This window comes from Podarcis vaucheri, assembly GCF_965113315.1.
Source record: "Podarcis vaucheri genome assembly, chromosome: 1".
Lineage (NCBI taxonomy): Eukaryota > Metazoa > Chordata > Lepidosauria > Squamata > Lacertidae > Podarcis > Podarcis vaucheri.
The window spans coordinates 22076857-22098264 of NC_138759.1; the positions used below are offsets into that span (position 1 = coordinate 22076857).

The 21408-nt window shown below is 42.8% G+C and overlaps 1 protein-coding gene across 1 annotated transcript in view; it reads left to right on the plus strand.

Moving 5' to 3' along the window:
- LOC309539961 (uncharacterized protein) overlaps positions 1-7038 on the plus strand; it is a gene marked incomplete at its 3' end in the record, with an annotated part of 35164 nt that extends 28126 nt beyond the window's left edge. The window contains exons 9-11 of the mRNA XM_082236458.1: positions 3605-3875; positions 5984-6131; positions 6847-7038. Coding sequence (XP_082092584.1) covers positions 3605-3875; positions 5984-6131; positions 6847-7038 — 611 coding nt within the window. The remainder of the gene's footprint in view (positions 1-3604; positions 3876-5983; positions 6132-6846) is intronic.
- Between the last annotated feature and the right edge of the window lie 14370 nt (positions 7039-21408).

Consider the following 21408-nt stretch of genomic DNA (forward strand, 5'->3'; position numbering starts at 1 on the left):
GCAGTCCGTGATCTAAGAATCCAAACCGTTCCTGTTTACACCATTTGCGAAGCCAGCTGTTCACTTCCACTATTTTCCCCTCTCTCCCTGGGCCATGTCGTTCAACTGGGAGGACAGACGAGATGGCAATTTGTGCATTTAGTTGCTTCAATTTCCTGCCGAGAGCCTCGTAGTCTCTTTTGATCTTCTGGAGGCTATTGCTTGCAGTGTCATTGGTTCCCACATGAACCAAGAGGAAGGGGTATTTGTCAGTGGGTTTTATGATTCCTTGCAGTCGTTCAGTTACATCTTGGATCTTAGCCCCGGGGAGACAGCACACTTCCCGAGACATCTTGTCAGGCCCACAGATCACTGCTTCTGTTCCCCTCAGTAGGGAATCCCCTATCACCACTACACACCTCCTCTTGGGTTTGGTCGGGGTTCTTCCGTGAGCTGTCCGTTCCAAGGTCGCCTGCACATTCCCTGAGGCCTGACTTTGCTGCTCGTCTTCATATACCTGATCGACTGTAATGAGGGAGAGATCCTCAAATGGAGTCTGCTCTTCGTCTTCCATGCTAGGGGAGAGGACCTCAAAGCGATTGTGTATTTCTAAACAATCAGAGTGAACCCTGGCCTCCTACTTCTTTGAGTCACGTTTCTCCATATATATGGCAGCTCTCTCATACTTGCAAAGGTCAGACCCACAAAGCACTACGGGATATTTAAGTGACTCATTTTTTTTGCCCACCCCAGAATTGTAACATCAGCCTTTGCTGGAAATAACACATCTGTCCTTTTGAAATTTTGCAGGAAATTTTGCATGTGATCTTGCCTGCAAATTCCATTCAATTCCCCACCACTACCACCATAAGAAAGTTAATGGGAATTAGTTGCAACTTTGTAGACTTTATCAATGTTAGAGAGGCTGTTATGCCTACAAATTCCATCACGTTCTAGCAAAGGGGGGGGAGTTACAATCACTGTTGTTCTTCAGATAATGAAGGGGAGGTGGACTAAGCAAATAGACTGACAGCTGAATCAAGCAGGTTACAATGAGACTTCTGGGTTGGTGCCTCCGGTAATGGTGGAATTCCTCTGATCGGGAGGAATTTGCTCCGTGGGAATTTGGGTCTGGTCGCCACGGCGAAGGCGGAGACCCGCAAAAAATCACAGGCGGGAGAAGCCTGTGAACATGGAATTCGGTGGGCACCCTTTGTGCCTCCCCTACTTGTGGGGAAACCCGGTTTCGGGGGTCCGGAGCGACGTGGGGTGAGCGGTGCGGTGCTTCGAATCATCTGCTTCTTCCACGGAGTGGAGACGCATAGCTGTTGCCGGAGAGCACTGACTTTTTCCTGTGGACAATTTGACTTCAAAGTAATTACCCGTGAGTAGAGCTGAAGTGGGAGAATTGGATTTTTAAACGTTTAATTTGGTATCGAAACGGGGAGGTTCAATACAGGAAGTCCACCTTCCCCTTTTGTAAATAGACTGAAGCAATGAGGCTGCAAGCTGAAATTTTGGAAAGCCTTTTGTAAAAGACTAAATTTCCATCGGTAAAGAACATTAACCCCCCCCTTGGAGGCAGGAGAAGGAAGGGGGGGAGTTGTGGACTGAGTATGCCTGCAGGAGAGTGAAGAGAGCCAAAATACCGCCGCTCTGACCCTGGAAATGGGCTGCTAGCAGGACTGACGTTTTCTGGATTGTTCATTGACAGTGTTTAGAACGTTCATTGACAGTTAGCTAAATAAGAGAAATACATTGTTTCTACTGTCTCCGGCTGCTTTTAAAAAGGAGTAAAAGTAACTGAAAACTGAAACTAACTTTGGATTGTTTGAACTGTGTTTAAAAGAGGACATTATTGACTAATATAAATAGAAACTGTTTTCCCCTAGTGGAAGCCTTTGAAACTGGTTGCTTTATAAGAGCTGGACTAGGGGAATTTCCAGCTGCGAGATAAAAAACTGTGAGACTCTGGGACTGACCTTGAATCTTTTAAGTGTTATGGCAAATGGAAAGAAAAAAACAGACCAGTCAACTGCTGAAAAAACATTAAGGTCTGGGAGGAATTGGCAGCAACCCAGGAGAGGTTCATCATCAGGCCCCCCCGCTTCTTCTGCTGCCACCTCTGTACCAGCACACTCAAAACCAAGAGGAATGTCGACAGAAGAGGCCTTAGCGGTTGCATTACATAAGATAAATGATTCACTGGAACAGCTTCACAAGAAGATAGACGTGATAAATGCGAAAGTGGATGTTGCAATTACTAAAATCAACTTAAATACAGAAAGTATGAACAATACCAATACAGAAACCACGCAGAAATTGATACAGGAATCTACTTTGATACGGCAAACTGCGGAGGAAGCCAGGGAGAAAGCTGTTGCTGCTGAATGTAAAGTAACACAACTGGAGAGAGAGAGAGTCCCAGCCCTACAGAGGCAACTTGATGAACATAAGTTGACGCTTGCTATGATTAAACTTAAAGAAAAACAGACGAATCTGAGGATTAGAGTTCACCTTTGGTGGACATGCCCAAGGATTAAGACATTCTGGGAGATGATTTATACCGAAATGAAAAAGGTATTCAAATATACCTTCCTGAAGAAACCAGAGGCCTTTCTCCTAGGCATGGTCGGCCAATTGGTGCTAAAGAAGTATAGAACTTTTTTTATGTATGCAACAACAGCAGCAAGAATACTCATCGTGAAGTATTGGAAGACACAAGATTTACCTACCCGGGAAGAATGGCAGATGAAGTTGATGGACTATATGGAACAGGTGGAAAGGACTGGCAGAAACCGAGACCAGGGAGAAGAGTCGGTGGAAGAAGATTGGAAAAAGTTTAAAGACTATTTACAGAAATACTGTAAAATTAATGAATGTTAGAAGAATGTTGGAATGAAGTTATATGGCTTTAGTAGAAATGTTATAAGGAATTAAGTATAAATAGATTAATAGAATATTAAAGGAAAAATAAGGTTAGAATGTGTTAAGATAATTATAGGATAGAAAACAGAGGTAGATGGAAAGGAATTGCTGAAACAATTAACAGAAGTGGAATACAAAAAGGGAGGTGTGAGGAGGTCGTTGAAATAAGTGAATGAAGGATGGGATATTGAAGTTGTTTGATGTGTTTTGGATTGTTTTTGTTTTGTTTTGTTAATGTGTTGGTGTTGTGTGGTGTTTGTGTGTTGTATTGTATTGTACCTTTTTATGTATTGTTTAAATTGTTGGAAAAGCAATAAATATTATTTTTTTTTAAAAAAAAGCAGGTTACAATGAGCCTCAGACTGAGGTGAAGCACTGAACTGAGGTCCAAATTCCATCTTGAGGGTAGTGCATGTTTCTTGATGGAGCATCAAGAAGAAATATTTCACACTGTAAGCCAATTAAATGAGGAAAAACAACCAGGAACCATCAGTTCCCAGACTTTTAGGGCAGCTGGAGTGGAAACAAGATCTCCTAGCAGAACTCTGCAGACTCACTGTCTCTGGAAGCCTAGCGAATGGCTGCTTCTGAGATAATAATAATACTAATAATACTAATAATAATTTATTTATACCCCGCCCATCCAAACCAGATCTTATGGGAATGACCTGTACCCTCTTGTTTTTGTCCTCATTAGATTATTGGGAAAGTCCTTTTAATAGTCAGAACACTCGAGAAGAAGACTTCTTTGTGGATGAGCAAACAACAGTGAAAGTTCCCATGATGATCAAAGACAGCACTTTTAAGACGTACTATGATCAAAGTCTGTCCTGTGAGGTGGTGCAGCTCCCTTACCAAAGCGGTGCCATAGCATTCTTCATTCTGCCTGATCAAGGGAAACTGAAGCAAGTGGAAGATGGTCTGAACAGAGACGTCTTGCTAAAATGGATGAAATCAGTGAGGCAACAGTAAGTCTGTGTGCTCTAGCAGACAAATCACCACAAAGGGGGCATTACACCTGGAACAAGCAGGACTTTAATAGCCATTCCTGCTCACTGGGTGACCTGAAGGAAGTCCGCATCTTTCAGCCTCAGAGCTGTTATTATCTTGTATGATTAAATAACAGGGAGCAGAACCCTTTGTTCCACCCTGATCTCTGTGGAAGAAAAGCAAAATCCATCAGTGCTAATAAGCCCACATCTCTTGCACAGATGTTTTCTGATTCTAGAGCGAAATGTTTACAATGCAGATTCAAGTCCTTATTCAATGTGTCCATGGAACATGATACAATCTAGGGCTTCCTGTTCTCTTCACAGAGAACAGAAAATGCAAGCTACTGGACAACACTTCCCTGTTCTTTGGCGGCGGCGGCGGGGGGGGGGGGATACACCCAACCTTTTATTTCATAAGTACATCATAACAAATTACAATATAATTAATATTTAAAATATTAGATTTAGCGAGCATTAAAATTACTCTCGTGTGTGTGTGTGTGTGTGTGTGTGTGTGTGTACTAACCTTAGGCTGGTTATATAAATATATATTCAATAGGCACAAAAGTGGTTCTAATGGAGTTTACTATTCAAAGTTCTCATTGAGTACAGGTGTTACCATCTGCTAGTACTGCTTGAAAACAAACCCAAAGATGTCATGTACAGTGGACACAAATAGTGCGCACGCCTGGTATAAGTAGGAAGACACACTAGGACCACAACTTTATTAACATTTAAGAGAGGAAACCTGCCTTGAACACTTAATTACAATGTGTGGGAGGGGGGAATGAGGCCACCTAGTGACCTCCTCCATCCCTCTTGCGATGGATCAGCTTAAGCTTCAGTTCAGAGACTGAAAAGTAGCTACTTGGCCAATTATTAATCTTCCCAACCATGCTTAAAGTTCTCTAATCCCAAATCTCATCTCCCCTGAATTGTCTATGATAGTCCTTTTCACCTTCTTGGCACCTCTTCATTACCCAGACTGCCCCGCTAGCTGCAATCAGTTATTCATGGGAAGGACCATAGCTGAGTCACAGAACACAGGCCTTGCATGCAGAAAGCCTCAGGCCTCATCTCAAGGCAGGGCTGGATTTCATGGCCTTTGTCTGAAATCTATGAGAACAGCAACCAGTCATGGTAGACCAGGAATGGCCCATCCTGTTTCAATGCCTGAGGCAAAATGGGAAGGTGCTTTCCCACAGCTGTCTTGACACCAAAACCCACCCCCACCCCTCGAAACCTTCCTTATCTGGGTTCTAGTTAGCTCTCAAAAGATCTTGGCGAAAGCTGCTGACACTGCTTCCATCTCTTCTCCGTCGGTGGCAGGGTGGGTACAGCGCCCACAAGGGGACCACCTCTTGGGTGCCACTGCCCGATGCAGATGCTTCAGCCCATTGCATGGGCAGGCTGTCCCTGTTGTCAACAATACTAGGCTAAGAGGGCCAATGGTCTAAATCAAAAGAAGAGTCCTATTTTTTTTATCCCTGATTTGTCCCTTAGAAAACACTGCAAAGTAAATCAATTCACCCATGGATTGGCAGTGAAACCAAAAGAAAACCTGCCCTGAAATAAAACTCAGGGGAGTGGTCTACATTTCTATGCAGCCTGTCTGTGATAATCTAAGCCTGTACTGCATTCTGGATCGGTGGGCTGGTTCAAGCAAACAGCAACTGTGTATTGAGGCTGTAGATGGGCTGTTTGTCTCCTTTGGCACCACATAGGGAGAATTGCTCCCACTACCACCACTGATGCACTTAGCATCTGAGAGAAGGAACAGTAGTCACATACAAAATGTTATATTCAGCAGAGGTCTATGTGTGCTTAAATCCACCATATTGACTCCATTCCTCTGACTGAAACATAATAAAAGTTGGGGAAAATGTTTAATCCAAAAAGAAATACACATTTTTAATTTAAAGCTGTGTGAATATTAGGTAGCATTTTTACACTGTTGTGCTTATTTTTACAACTTTAGTCTTGACATTTTTTATCTAGCCAAACTGTAAAGTGTCTACAAATTGTGTCATCTAAACATTTTCTAAGAGTGAAATCTTAATAGCCTCTGATTCTACTTTCAATAGGAGAATAGTACTTCATCTTCCAAAGTTAATGATTCGTGGACGCTATGATCTTATAGAGATACTAAGTAGAATGGGTATAACTGAATTATTCACAGACCAAGCAGACCTCTCTGGAATTACTGGGAAGCCTGAGGTGAAGGTTACTAAGGTAGATTTATCAAAATTCAACATAGTGTAAGAATTGAACGTAAGACTCCACATTGATATGTTGCTTTCTGGGTCAGATATATATTTGAGGGTTCAAATAAAGTTGAGGTTTAGAGTACTTGAATGTGGCACCACACATGGAGATTGTTCCCTTGTAAGCAAAATTCATGTGCACAGTGTCTTCTACATGAAAACAAATACAACTTAAGATACACTTGTGCAATTTTTCACATGTGGAAGAGTGCTCACATTTCCTTCCATCCAGAATTCCTCTCAATAGATGAAAAAATCATGTGTGAAGCAAGTCTAAGATATGATCTCTAATAAGGCAAGGCTGTCCAGGCACCCTGCTCCTCAGGCTTCTATACAATACCCACAACTCTTTAAAATGCTGCTCTGACTGTGTGTTGGGAGCAGCATAGGGCTCATTGGTGTCATGGGACACAGACCATTGGAATCACACATCATTAAGGATCATTTTGGAGAGGAGAGATCATAAGGAACCCTTCTCAGTTCTTCCTCCAGGCTAACAGGTGCAAGATGACACTTTACACACACACATGATTGGTTGGGAGGGTGAGATCAAGAGATCACGAGAGTAAGAAGTGACAAAGTCGACAAAGACTTTCAATGGATTCCTCTGAAGGAGCAGGAGTCTCTCATATACTTAACTCTGGGTCACTGTCTGTACTAATGTTTGTTTGCTTTCTTTACAGGCTATTCACCAAGCTTATTTAAATGTCCATGAGAATGGCACTGAAGCTGCAGCTGTCACTTTTATTGAAATTGGACCTACATCCCTCCCACCTGAAATTAAACTAAATCGCCCGTTCATGGTCTTAATTATGGACTGGCCTACTGAGGCCATCTTATTCCTCGGAAAAGTTGCAGATCCCACAAAGAACTAAGAAGTCACCTAGTGCTCTTCCTGCAGTGCTGGCAGTTGAGTGCCGCTTAAATATATAGCATGCGTGAAAAGATACTTAGATTTCATTTACTATGCTTGTGCTGTCACTATCACACCTTCTAAAACAAATCAAATGCTGATGTGATACACGGAAATCTATTAAAGCATTTTGTGTTTCTTTCTGCAGCAGAAAACGAATAACCAAAGAGATGCATGCTAACCAGTGTGCGGTGCATATCATCCCTAAGATCGCAGTCTTGAAAAACATGTTATTAATTGGATGAAAGGAGTATGATCTTGACAGCAGCATCTCAGTCACTGTATGACAAGTTTGTAGATCAGAGGAAGGACAGCAGTGCCATCAAATATTCCCTGTTCCTCTATGCCAGGGAAGATGAACCTTAGGCCATGGGGCTGAATGTAAGCCTCTGAGATCCTTTCTATCTGGTTCTTGGGACTCTCCCAAGGTCACACTCTCTCCGAAGCCACACCCCCTACCAGATCTCCTTTGTACCTTCCTTTAATGGTTTGGACTGGCTGGAATGTGCCCTTATATGTCTTATAGAGTCTTTTTCTTCCTTTGTTGGAGGATAAAGAGAGGACCGCTCACCTTTTCCAGTGGGTGGCATTGCGGCTGGGCATCCAATAGTGGGCACCCAATAGTGCTCCAGCGCGGGGGCAGAGTTCGGCACCCCCTTCATGCGTATCCCTGGCCAGATTGTCAGAGTTGGGTGGGGCTATGCCCAGCTGGTCCTGTTGGGCAATCAGCACTGGTGATGGGCAGGAGATTCACCCATGCCCCAGACACACCATGGTTAAAAGTGGGGTACAAACTAGCCTACTGTACAAAGACAAACCTTGCATTCATTTCTCTACCCACTCTCGTCTCTGGCCCTGTGCCCTCCACCACTGAGAGAACCCCAAAGGGGATTCAACCCTTGGGAGATAAAGTTTTCCCACCTTTGTTTTATGGCTCTCGAAGTATGCCATCTGGTAATTGGTCTAATATATTTAATCTCCACTTGCACACCATGAGCTATAGCTTATTCTTTCAAGCTAAGCCATTGGGGTGGGGGCAGAAGCAAACAAACAAGCCTCCAAGCTTAGGTCATCAGTCCACTGGCTGGTTCCCTCCTTGCTCCCCCTACAGGACCCCAACAATCTAGTTTCTCCTCTAGAGAAATTATAAAAATTTGTGCCACAGCTGATATGAAACTTTGAGCATGCAAACTAAAACAGAGAAGCAAGAAACTAACGCACACATGCAGTGGAGTGGGGTGGGAACAATGGGACTCCAAGAGACATTAGCACAAACAAAATGAGAGAGAACAAAGGGAATGAAGGATGAATGATTAAAATACATAGGTGTTTGTTGTAGGTGGGTGGATTGGAATTGAGGATGGTCAGGCAGAAAAGGAGAACCCCATACCCCATTCTGCCACACACACCCCATGCCTACATTCTCCCAGAAGATAAAAGTGGTGGTTTGTTATGCCTTGGCCTTTTTCTGGGTTTTCCTGAAAGTGACTAGCTTTTCTTTCTGCTTGACAATCCACCCCTTGACAGCCCTGAATCTCTCTGGGCCATCCAACTCGACAGGTAGTGATCTAAGACTTGCTCAGTGGCTCTGGACACAGTTGATTTTTCCTCTGGGTAAAGGTTCCATTTCAGTGGTAGCATATCTGCTTGACTATTCCCCCCCCAACAATTCATTGCTGCCCTTTTTCTTTTCTAAGAAATGAAACCACTGACTAAGGAAATGCCCAGGGCTATAGAGGGGAACAGGTGAAGCAGGTGAAACCCCTCATTTTGACAGGACAGGTCTAGCTTTTAATCACAGTGAATTATGTTAGCAGTGCATACCAATCACAATGATTTGCAGGAGGGGCTTTAAAGTAAACATGGATTAGGGTTGCTAGAGCGGGGCCCAAGTGGATGTGTTATTGGTTTGGCCAAATTCTTTCCCAATTATTCTTTTTCCTAATAACTGATTAAGAATTATAGCTTTCTCATTTATTCTTCATGAGGGATACTTACAAGGAAGGCAAAAATCTCCTAGTACAATGTTGTTCCCAACCTCAAGTGGGGATGAATTTGCCACACCCCAACTCCTCTGAGAAGACGACTCAGAATGATTTTGTCCTGGCGAGAAGTTGGGGAAGGGTCAGGTAGGCTATCAGGCCCACCCATCATATTGTAATAACTGAACCAAAGACCCTGCATTGTTACTAATGGAGCTTCTCAGGCCAGAGGTATAATAATAATAATAATAATAATAATAATAATAATAATAATAATAATAATAATAAATTTTATTTATATCCCGCCCTCCCCAGCTGAGCCGGGCTCAGGGCTGCTAACAACAATCAAATAAACAATCAAATAATAACACATTCTAAAAATATTTCATTATAAAAATTAGTTAAAATCGAATTGATGGCAACCGATTAAACAAAATTCTGTGCAGGTTGCCAGAGGAGGGAGTCAGGCTGCGCCCTGACCGAAGGCCTGGCGGAACAACTCTGTCTTGCAGGCCCTGCGGAAAGATGTCAAGTCCCGCAGGGCCCTAGTCTCTTGTGACAGAGCATTCCACCAGGTTGGAGCTGCAGCCGAGAAGGCCCTGGCTCTAGTTGAGGCCAGCCTAACCTCTCTGAGGCCTGGGACCTTGAGGGTGTTATTATTTGTAGACCGTAGGTTTCTCTGTGGGGCATACCAGGAGAGGCGGTCCCGTAGGTACGAGGGTCCTAGGCCGTATAGGGCTTTAAAGGTTAAAACCAGCACCTTAAACCTGATCCTGTACTCCACCGGGAGCCAGTGCAGCTGGTATAGCACCGGATGAATGTGATCCCGCAGCGAAGACCCCGTAAGGAGTCTCGCTGCGGCATTCTGCACCCGCTGGAGTTTCTGGGTCAGTCTCAAGGGCAGCCCCACGTAGAGCGTGTTACAATAATCCAGTCTGGAGGCGACCGTTGCATGGATCACAGTGGCTAGGTCAGGGCGAGAGAGATAAGAACCCTGTCTGAAGGTTCAAAGAAACAATTGCAGCTTTACAGACACTTCTGCAATGTTTGCGCATGTGGAAGGATGAACACTTTTCCTTCTATCCAGAATTGACCTCAATATACGGAAAATTCATTATATTTGAAGCAGGTCTAAGAGAAAATCCTTGATGAGGCAATGCGTCCAGACATCCTGCTCCTTAAACTTCTTGACAATTGCTAAATAACCTCCTTCTTGGTCAAGGTTCTCTAGGCAATACCAAACATAAAACAATGCCCACAGCTCTGTTTACAATGTTGTTCTGGCTCTGTGGTGGGAAGACTGTAGGGCTCATTGATGTCATGGGATACAGACCAGTTTCCCTTTTATGTTCTGGCCGCCACCTTCAATTGTCAGTAAAAGTCATCAAGAGATGAGCACATAGTTTTTCTGCAAGTGCTCAGTCATGGTGCTCTCCCACTGAACTATTGATGCACTCTCTTAAAGGTGATAAAGATGGGGAAATGGAGTTAGACAAATTAGTCATGCCACTTCCTGCTTCTCAGAAGCACCTGCCATATCTGTCCTATAGATAAGAAAGCCTCCAGGGACCTTTTGTATGCAAAGCAGATGCTCTATCACTGAGCTAGAGCCCTACTGCAAAGAAATTACTGTCAAAACTAAGGCAACCTCATAAAAGTTAGAGAGATGGAAAATTGGGATTAGACTGGTTGGCTATACCAGGTCCAGCTTCTCAGAAGCATCTCCCAACTCTTCTAATCTCCCAAAATCTTCAGGAACCACGTAGCAATTGGGTCCTTTTGTTAACACGTGTTAAGATCAGGAATACCTTTTTTTAAAGGTCACTTGAAAATGATGCAGATGTGTGGGAGGCTTCTACTCCCATTCACTTGAATGCAGGTAAACTCCAGGGTGTGATTGGGGACCCTGATTAACCGGGATCCCTGAGAGTTCTACTCATGTTCAAGCAAATGCTAGTAGACTTTCTCCATGCAACCAACAGAAATATAGCTTTAGATCTAAGGCTTCCATATAGAGTTCTTGCATTCCCAGAGGGCCTGCAACTACCCTGACCTACATGACCTGAAGGTGCTGCTGTGCAATGCCAGGTCAATGATTCATAAGACCACTGCCATCCATGACTTGATCATGGATGGAGGATTTGACCTGGCATGTGTAACAGAGACTTGGTTGGATGAAGCAGATGGACCTGTTCTTGCCGCTGCTTGTCCACCAGGTTTCTCTTACGCACAGCAACCCAGGCCTTGTGGGCGGGGAGGGGGGGTTGCAGTGATTTTTAGGAAGTCATTAGTTTGCACCAGGTGTCCTATTGGGAAGACCCGGTTCTCTGAGTGCATGTTCTGGAAGTTGGGCAATAGGGGCAGTACAGGATTCCTTTTGGTGTACCGACCTCCCCACTGCACCAAGGATTCCCTGTCTGAGCTGCTTCAGGTCGTGGTGGATGTTCTCCTGGAGACACCTAGTTTGGTTGTCCTAGGGGATTTTAATATCCATGCCGACACGACCTTACAAGGGGCTGCTCGGGACTTCGTGGAAAGCGGGGCCTCCATGGGGCTGTCCCTGAATAAGTTTGGCCCAACCCATAGCCGCAGACATGCCGTGGACCTGGTGTTTACCATCTCTGGATGTTGGTGATCTGACACTAAGTAAAAGTAAAACGAAAGAAGTGCCATGGTCAGACCACTTCCTGGTGCAACTTGACTTCTCCGTGACTTCTCCTCTGCAAGGAGGTGGGACCGATTCAGATGGTCCGCCCCCGCCACTTAATGGATCCAAATGGTTTACAGAGAGTGGTAGGGGATGCTTTATCCCATGTTGATGGCCCTTCAGCTGATTCCCTGGTGGCCCACTGGAATGTGGAGTTAACCAGGGCTATTGACTGTTTGGCTCCGAAGCGCCCTCTCCGATTGCATGGAGCCCGGACAGCCCCGTGGTTTCCCCGGACCTGAGGGCAATGAAACAATCGTTGAGACGGCTAGAGAGCCGGTGGCGGATGACCCATTCTGAAGCTGACCGGACACAGGTTAGAGCTCAGTGTCGAGCCTACCAAGTGGTGGTAGTGACGGCGAAGAAGACTTTCTTCACCGCCTCTATTGCATCTGCAGAAAACAGCAACAGGAGACTTTTTCAGGTGGTCCGCAATTTAGCGGAACCACCTGCTACATCGGGGCCCAGTACGGGCCACATGATCTGCTGCAATGATTTTGCAAAGTTTTTTGCAGATAAAGTTGCTCAGATTCAGGAAGAGGTAGACGCCACCGTGGGAGCAGGGCCAGGGCGGGAGAGTGCTAGAGTCCTGTCTAGTCAAATTGCGTGGGATCAATTCCAAGCTGTTACCTCCAAGGATGTGGACAGGCTGCTTGGACGAGTGAAACCAACCACCTGTCTCCTTGATCCCTGCCCATCCTGGCTTATAAAAGCTAGCCGGGAAGGGCTGGGCGATGGGCTTCGTGGGGTGGTGAATGCTTCCCTCCGTGAGGGAGCCTTCCCAGACCCGCTGAAAGAGGCGGTTATTAAACCGCTTCTTAAAAAACCATCTTTAGATGCGGCCACGACGGCCAACAATCGCCCAGTCTCAAATCTTCCATTCTTGGGCAAGGTGATTGAGCGAGTGGTTGCTGAACAACTCCAGGCACGCCTGGAAGAAGCGGACCATTTGTATCCCTTCCAGTCGGGATTCAGGCCTCATCACGGGACTGAAACTGCCTTGGTCGCACTGGTTGATGATCTCCGGCGGGCTAGGGACAAAGGTGAGAGCTGTTTCCTAGTTCTGCTGAATCTCTCAGCGGCGTTTGATACCATCGACCATAACATCCTTCTGGACCGTCTTGAGGGGCTGGGAGCTGGGGGCACTTTCATACAGTGGTTCCGCTCCTTCCTCCTGGGCCGTGTTCAGAAAGTGGTGGTGGGGGGATGAGTGTTCAGACCCCTGGGCTCTCACTTGTGAACCTTAGGGTTCTTTCCTCTCCCCCATGCTTTTCAACATCTACATGCAGCCGCTGGGAGAGATCATCAGGGGGTTTGGGCTGGGTGTTCATCAGTATGCGGATGATACCCAGCTCTACCTCTCTTTCAAATCAGAACCAGTGAAGGCGGTGACGGTCCTGTGTGAGTGTCTGGAGGTGGTTGGAGGATGGATGGCGGCTAACAGATTGAGATTGAATCCTGACAAGACAGAAGTACTGTTTCTGGGGGACAGGAGGCGGGCAGGTGTGGAGGATTCCCTGGTCCTGAATGGGGTAGCTGTGCCCCTGAAGGACCAGGTGCACAGCCTGGGAGTCATTTTGGACTCACAGCTGTCCATGGAGGCACAGGTTAAATCCGTGTCCAGGGCAGCTGTGTACCAGCTCCATCTGGTACACAGGCTGAGGCCCTATCTGCCTGCAGACTGCCTCGCCAGAGTGGTACATGCTCTGGTTATCTCCTGCTTGGACTACTGCAATGCGCTCTACGTGGAGCTACCTTTGAAGGTGACCCGGAAACTACAACTAATCCAGAACGCAGCAGCCAGACTGGTGACTGGGAGCGGCCGCCAAGACCATATAACACCGGCCTTGAAAGACCTACATTGGCTCCCAGTACGTTTCCGAGCACAATTCAAAGTGTTGGTGCTGACCTTTAAAGCCCTAAACGGCCTCGGTCCAGTATACCTGAAGGAGCGTCTCCACCCCCATCGTTCTACCCGGACACTGAGGTCCAGCACTGAGGGCCTTCTGGCGGTTCCCTCACTGAGAGAAGCCAAATTACAGGGAACCAGGCAGAGGGCCTTCTCGGTAGTGGCGCCTTCCCTGTGGAACGCCCTCCCACCAGATGTCAAAGAGAACAACTACCAGACTTTTAGAAGACATCTGAAGGCAGCCCTGTTTAGGGAAGCTTTTAATGTTTGATGTATCACAGTATTTTAATATTCTTTTGGAAGCCGCCCAGAGTGGCTGGGGAAACCCAGCCAGATGGGCGGGGTATAAATAAATAAATAAATAAATAATAATAATAATAATAATAATAATAATAATAATAATAATTATACTACCCACATCCTCCTTCTAATGCTCTGTGAATTACAATGCACTACAGTGTCAACCATTCCCGGGTGGCTAAGCTGTCATAAACCCCACCACCACAGCTCTTACTGTCAGAAAGTTCTTCCTGATGTTTAGTCAGAATCTCCTCTCTTGTAAGTTGAATCCATTGAATCGAGTCCAACCCTCCCGGGCAGGAGAAAACATGCTTGAAGAGTTTGGATTTGATATCCCGCTTTATCAGTACCCGAAGGAGTCTCAAAGCAGCTAACATTCTCCTTTCCCTTCCTCCCCCACAAGAAACACTCTGTTTCTCCTTTCCCTTCCTCCCCCACAAGAAACACTCAGAGAAGTGTGACTGGCCCAAGGTCACCCAGCAGCTGCATGTGGAGGAGCGGAGATGCGAACCCAGTTCACCAGATTACGAGTCTACCACTCTTAACCACTACACCACACTTGCACCATCTTCCATATAACAGCCCTTTAGAGCATGGGTAGGCAAACTAAGGCCTGGGGGCTAAATCTGGCCCAATCACCTTTTAAATCTGCCCCCCGGACAGTCCGGGAATCAGCATGTTTTTACATGAGTAGAATGTGTCCTTTTATTTAAGATGCATCTCTGGGTTATTTGTGGGGCCTGCCTGGGGTTTTTACATGAGTAGAATGTATGCTTTTATTTAAAATCACTATCATCAATCTTTATTACGGTCCAGAGACCCAACAAATCGTTACAAAGCAATGCACAATTCAGACAGCCTACCTCCAGGTTAAACAAGCATTCTGTTCAGACTTAAAGATAGGGATCATTGGTTCTTGCAAGCACCGATAAAAACTTTGCCACTGCTAATGTTCTAGCGTTTGTCCGGTCTTCCAATAGGAACCTGACATAGTGAGCCTCTGATTTTCCTGGGAAATACATCACTGGGTTATTTGTGGTGCATAGGAATTCGTTCATTTCCCCCCTCAAAATATAGTGCAGCCCTCCACAAGGTCTGAGGGACAGTGGACCGGCCCCCTGCTGAAAAAGTTGGCTGACCCCTGCTTTAGAGATTTGAATATGATTATGATATCTCCTCTTTCCCAGGCTAAACATAGTTACTTCAATCGTTCCTCATGAGGTTTGGTTTACCTCCTCTGCACCCATTCCAGCTTATCAATACCCTTCCTAAATTGTGGTGCCCAGAACTAGCCATAGTATTCCCGGTGTGGTCAGAATAAAGCAGTTCTGTGACTTCTCTTGTCCTGGACACTATAGTTCTGTTAATGCTGCCTAGAATAGCATTAGCTTTTTTTTGCCACTGCATCACACTGTTGACGCATGTTTAGCTTGTGGTCTCATTCATGATAGGATCAAAAAGGGCTAGATAATCTTAAAAAAATAAAAATCCATTGCTAGCACTTTACAAGTTCTCAGTTGCGCCACTAGGGTATGCCATTTTAGGGGGTGGAATTTTTTGCAAATTTCTTCAGTGAGGGGTCTTAAAAATACGTTTTGGGCATAAGGAATTCAAATCTGCTATTATTGTTGTGTCTGGACAACATTTAGCTTGGTAAATCCTACTGGTTAGGATGATGGTAGTAGTAGCATTGCCCGACAAGTAATTTTTAACACACCAATGAAGAGTCTTCAACCTGTAAAAGAAGCAAATGCAGATATAGCACAACATTAGTTGTGTGTGTAGTTGTGTAATTGTAATATGCAATTCAATATAAAGCATGTAGAGTATATAAGAATAACAATAATATAATTATTAATATATAATATAACTGCAAGTACTTGGGAATCATTTTTCATGATTTTTATGGAATTTGACACACATTTTTTTCACAAAAATTAAAGGAGACTTTTTTTAATTCCACAAAAACGTTAAAAAGTAGTTATTTACCAAGCAAAACTATATTACTTGAACCAATCTTTTGAATTCCCAAATCATCTTGCACTCCTCACCCATTTTTGGAATTTGAAAATTAAAAATTCAACACGCCCTATCACGGAATGCCAAGTTTTGGTGGCAAGAACTCTGACCAAGGCAATAAAGTATTCCATGATTTATCACCAATATTGTTCTTCCTGCCTAATTTTCTGCTAGTTTATATCATCAATTGCAGTAATCTCACTTTCCTTGACATCCTCTTTTCCCTCTGTATGTTTTCCAGAAATATATCCGAATCCTGTCCTATCCCTCAGTGCTGGTTTCAACAAGAGTATACTCAAATTCTTATTCTTCAGTTGCTTTCTGGGTACAAAGGTATTTCAGGAAGAACCCCTCTTGCTTTGCTTGCTCCTTACTTTTTCTTGCCTTTCATTTGCAACGCTGAGCTCCAGGTGGTTGTTTCTTTTAGCAGCCATAGCTCATTCGAAAAAATGAATACAGTTTCTAAAGAAGATTAAGATGTGACTGCAAGATTTATAATTAAGTGCATTTTCTCTCTCTCTCTCTCTCTCTCTCTCTGTGTGTGTGTGTGTGTGTATGTAACCTCCAATCAACTCTATGGTATACCTATTTCATATACAGTGGTACCTTGGTTCCTGAACAGCTTAGTTGAAGAACAAATCGCCTCCAGAACGCAGCAAACCTGGAAGTATTTTTTAAAAGAAATCTTTAGAAGAACTTGTTCCTCTTTAACTAATGCTCTGCTGGGCTTGAGGAGGAAATGATGGTAATCTCTATTTCCTGCCCATTGACCTTCCTTTGGTTAAAGCCACGTCTTGACAAAAGCTGGCACAATGTGGTAATCTTATCCTTCAGTAAGCAGCACAACAAAGATGGAAAACAAAACATTATTGCTGCCAGCTGCTGAAACAACCTGATAGGAGAATGTTCTGCCCAAGTCAATTTTACTTTGAGATATTTTCAGATAGTTGTCATCACTTTTATCCCGAGGGTGGTCATCGTTAATGGAACAATGGTGTAACATACTGGTACATGAGTATTTGCTGACCCTGGGTGAAACAGACACCCACAGACGTGCTCCCTACAAAATGATCTTTAGTTGGAGTCAAAATTAGCATGTGTCCATCTGATGCCTACAAATGGTATATCCACACAGAGGAAAAAGATGGAATTTGTTAGAAAGCATAAAAGTAATTTTAACAGTGAAGCCCATTGGCGTACATGTACAGCACTGGAGAGATGGCAACTGCAAAACAACATCCCTGAAATCAACGCTTGCCTTATCTTCTACAATTGGGGAAGACAAACATACAAGAACCTGGTTCCCCCCCCCCCAAGATATAATACTTGATAACCGGTCATATTATATTCAGAAATGACTTTGGCCACGTAGAAATCAACAGTTTTGTTTTATTTTCAAGAAAGTTCTGATCTCCCCCCCCCTGAGATTAAAATGACATGGACAAGAATTGACCAAATCTGGGTAACCAGGGGATTGGCTCCGAAGATCAGCAAAGTGGAGATTTGCCCCAAAACTTGTTCTGACCATAATGCTGTGAAGATGGAAATGAAATTGACGCCAATGGGTTCCTTTAGATGGAGATGAATGATACTTTGTTCAGGAATGAAGAGGTGACCAAGAAGGCCCAAAAAACTCTAAGAGACTATTTTGAGATAAACATGAATACTACAGTGGAAAAAAGAGTAATTTGGGATGCAAGCAAAGCGGTTATGAGAGGATTCCTAATACAACAGAATGCAATTAAGGAGAGAATTCAGAATGAAAAAAAGGATAAAATCCTGGGGAAAATAAAGGAAGGAGAGAAGAAACTGAGAGTAAAACCAAAGTCACAGGAGATCCTGAAAGAGATAAAGCTATACCAAGTACACTATATGAAGCTGATGAATCAGGAAATAGAATGGAAGATTAAACAAATGAGGCAAAAGAGATTTGAATCGGCAAATAAGTGTGGAAAATTGTTGGCTTGGCAAATGAAAAAAAGACAAAAAATTAATACTATTATGAATTTGGAAGTTGAAGGAAAGAATATACAGAACCCAGTGGAGATTAGGAAGTGTTTTCAGAGGTATTTTAAACAACTTTATACACAGGAGAAGCAGAAAGAAATGGACATTGATCGATTTTTGAAAATAAATGGACTATACAAAATCTCTCGGGAAAAACAGCTAATGTTGAATTACAAAATAACGGATCAGGAGGTGGAAGGGGCCATTCAGAACATGCAATTAGGTAAATCTCCAGGACCAGATGGTTTGACTTCAAGATATTACAGATCTTTGAAAGAATGGTTAATTCAACCATTGAAGGAAGTCTGCAATGAAATATTGGAAGGGAGAAAGGCACCAGAGTCGTGGAAGGAAGCTTACATTACACTTATACCGAAAACAGAGACTGAAAAGACACAGCTCAAGAACTACCACCCCATATCACTGCTTAATGTGGATTACAAAATTTTTGCAGATATTTTGGCTAAAAGATTAAAAAAGGTGTTAGTAGAAGAAATTCATAAAAACCAAGCAGGCTTTCTCCCGGGCAGACATCTGTCTGACAATATGAGGAATATAATTAATATTCTAGAAAAGCTACAAGTGAATATCAATACTAAGGCAGTTTTGATATTTGTGGATGCAGAGAAAGCCTTTGACAACATTTCTTGGAGTTTTATGAAGAAAAATCTACAGGGGATGGGGGTAGGTCAAGGTTTTGAAAATGGTATAGGTGCAATTTATTCAGAACAGAAGGCAAAATTAATTGTGAATAATGTAGTGACAGAAGAGTTTAAGATTGAGAAAGGGACACGACAAGGTTGCCCAATTTCTCCATTGCTTTTTATATCAGTCCTTGAGGTTTTGTTAAATATGATTAGAAAGGACCAAGAGGTTAAAGGTATACAAGTGGGAGCTAAAAAGTACAAACTGAAAGCATTTGCTGATGACTTAGTATTGACGTTACAGGAACCAGAATCTAGTACTAAAAGGGTATTGGAACTGATTCAAGAATTCGGACAGGTAGCAGGTTTTAAGTTGAACAAGACGAAAACTAAGGTTTTAGAGAAAAACTTAACTGTGAATGAGAGAGAGAAGTTTCAGGAGGAGACAGGATTAACATTGGTTAAGAAAGTGAAATATTTAGGGGTTAACATGACTGCTAAAAATGTGAATTTATTTAAGGATAATTATGAAAAATGTTGGACTGAAGTTAAAAAGGACTTAGAAATATGGACAAATTTGAAGTTATCATTGTTAGGCCGAACTGCTGTGATAAAAATGAATGTGTTGCCAAGGATGTTGTTTTTGTTTCAAACATTGCAAATTTTGGATAAGATGGATTGTTTCAAGAAGTCGCAGAAAGATATTTCCAGATTTGTTTGGCAGGGTAAGAAGCCCCGAATAAAATTTAATATATTAACTGATGCCAAAGAAAGAGGTGGATTTGCCCTGCCAGACCTTAAACTCTATTATGAATCAGCTGCTTTTTGCTGGCTGAGAGAATGGCTGCTTCTTGAAAACACTGACTTATTGGATTTAGAAGGTTTCAACAATGCATTTGGCTGGCATGCATATTTGTGGTACGATAAGGTAAAAGCACATAAAGCGTTTAAAAATCATATTGTTAGAAAAGCATTGTTTAATGTTTGGATAAGATATAAGGATTTGTTGGAAAAGAAAACCCCAAGATGGTTGTCACCAATGGAAGCGAAGGCACAGAAAAAACTAAATATGGAGGCCAAATGGCCAAAATATTGGGAAATTCTGGAACAAGATGGAGACAGAATAAAATTGCAGAGCTTTGAAAAATTGAAAAACAAAGTGCGAGATTGACTCCATTATTATCAAATAATGGAGGCATACAATTTGGACAAAAAAGTTGGTTTCCAGGTGGAAAAATCAAAATTGGAAACACAATAGTTAGATCCAAAAATTAAGAATTTGTCAAGAATGTATAATTTGCTGTTGAAATGGAACACTCAGGATGAAATGGTGAAATCAGCTATGATTAAATGGGCACAAGATGTTGGACATAACATAATGATGGCTGACTGGGAACAGTTATGGACCACAGGTATGAAATTCACGGCATGTAATGCCCTAAGAGAAAATTTAATGAAAATGATTTATAGGTGGTACGTGACACGAGTCAAGCTTGCAAAAATTTACCATTTGCCCGACAATAAATGTTGGAAATGTAATGAGACTGAAGGTACATTCTTTCACCTTTGGTGGACATGCCCAAGGATTAAGACATTCTGGGAGATGATTTATAATGAAATGAAAAAGGTATTCAAATATAATTTCCTGAAGAAACCAGAGGCCTTTTTCCTGGGCATGGTCGGCCAATTGGTGCTAAAGAAGGACAGAACTTTTTTATGTATGCAACAACAGCAGCAAGAATACTCATCGCAAAGTATTGGAAGACACAAGATTTACCCACCCGGGAAGAATGGCAGATGAAGTTGATGGACTACATGGAATTGGCGGAAATGACTGGCAGAATCCGAGACCAGGGAGAAGAGTCGGTGGAAGAAGATTGGAAAAAGTTTAAAGACTATTTACAGAAATGCTGTAAAATTAATGAATGTTAGAAAAATGTTGGAATGAAGTTATATGGCTTTAGTAGAAATGTTATAAGGAACTAAATATAAATAGATTAATAGAGTATTAAAGGAAAAAATAAGGTTAGAATGTGTTAAGATAATTATAGGATAGAAAACAGAGGAAGATGGAAAGGAATTGCTGAAACAGTTAACAGAAGTGGAATACAAAAAGGGAGGTGTGAGGAGGTCATTGAAATAAGTGAATGAAAGATAAGATATTGAAATTGTTTGATGTTAATTTGATGTTGTTTGATGTGTTTTTTGTTGTTTTGTTAGTTTAATGTGTTAGTGTTATGCAGTGTTTTTGTATTGTATTGTGTTGTTTTTTTTGTATTGTTTAAAATGTTTGAAAACTAATAAATATTATTTTTTTTAAAAAAAGAAAGTTCTGATCTTAGGCTGGCAGGTTTCTTGATACTTGAACATAAAGCACCGTATTTTTCGCTCTACCAGACCACAAGACGCACCTAGTTTTTGGAGGAGGAAAACAGGAAAAAATATTTTCTGAATCTCAGAAGCCAGAACAGCAAGAGGGATCACTGCACAGCCTGCACTCGCTCCATAAGACACACACACATTTCCCCTTACTTTTTAGGAGGGAAAAAGTGAGTCTTATAGAGCAAAAAATATGGTATAAGGTCCAAATTAAAGAATTTCCTATGGAAGCTTTAGAACTCAAACTAGTTTACAATTGGTTTTATACTGAACTGCAAGTTGAAAGCATTGTATTAACAGAAGGGCTATGTTAAGCCGCCTTGAGCATGGTTTGAACTGTGCAAAGGTGGGATACAAATACAACTATGGATGTAGGTAGGTAGGT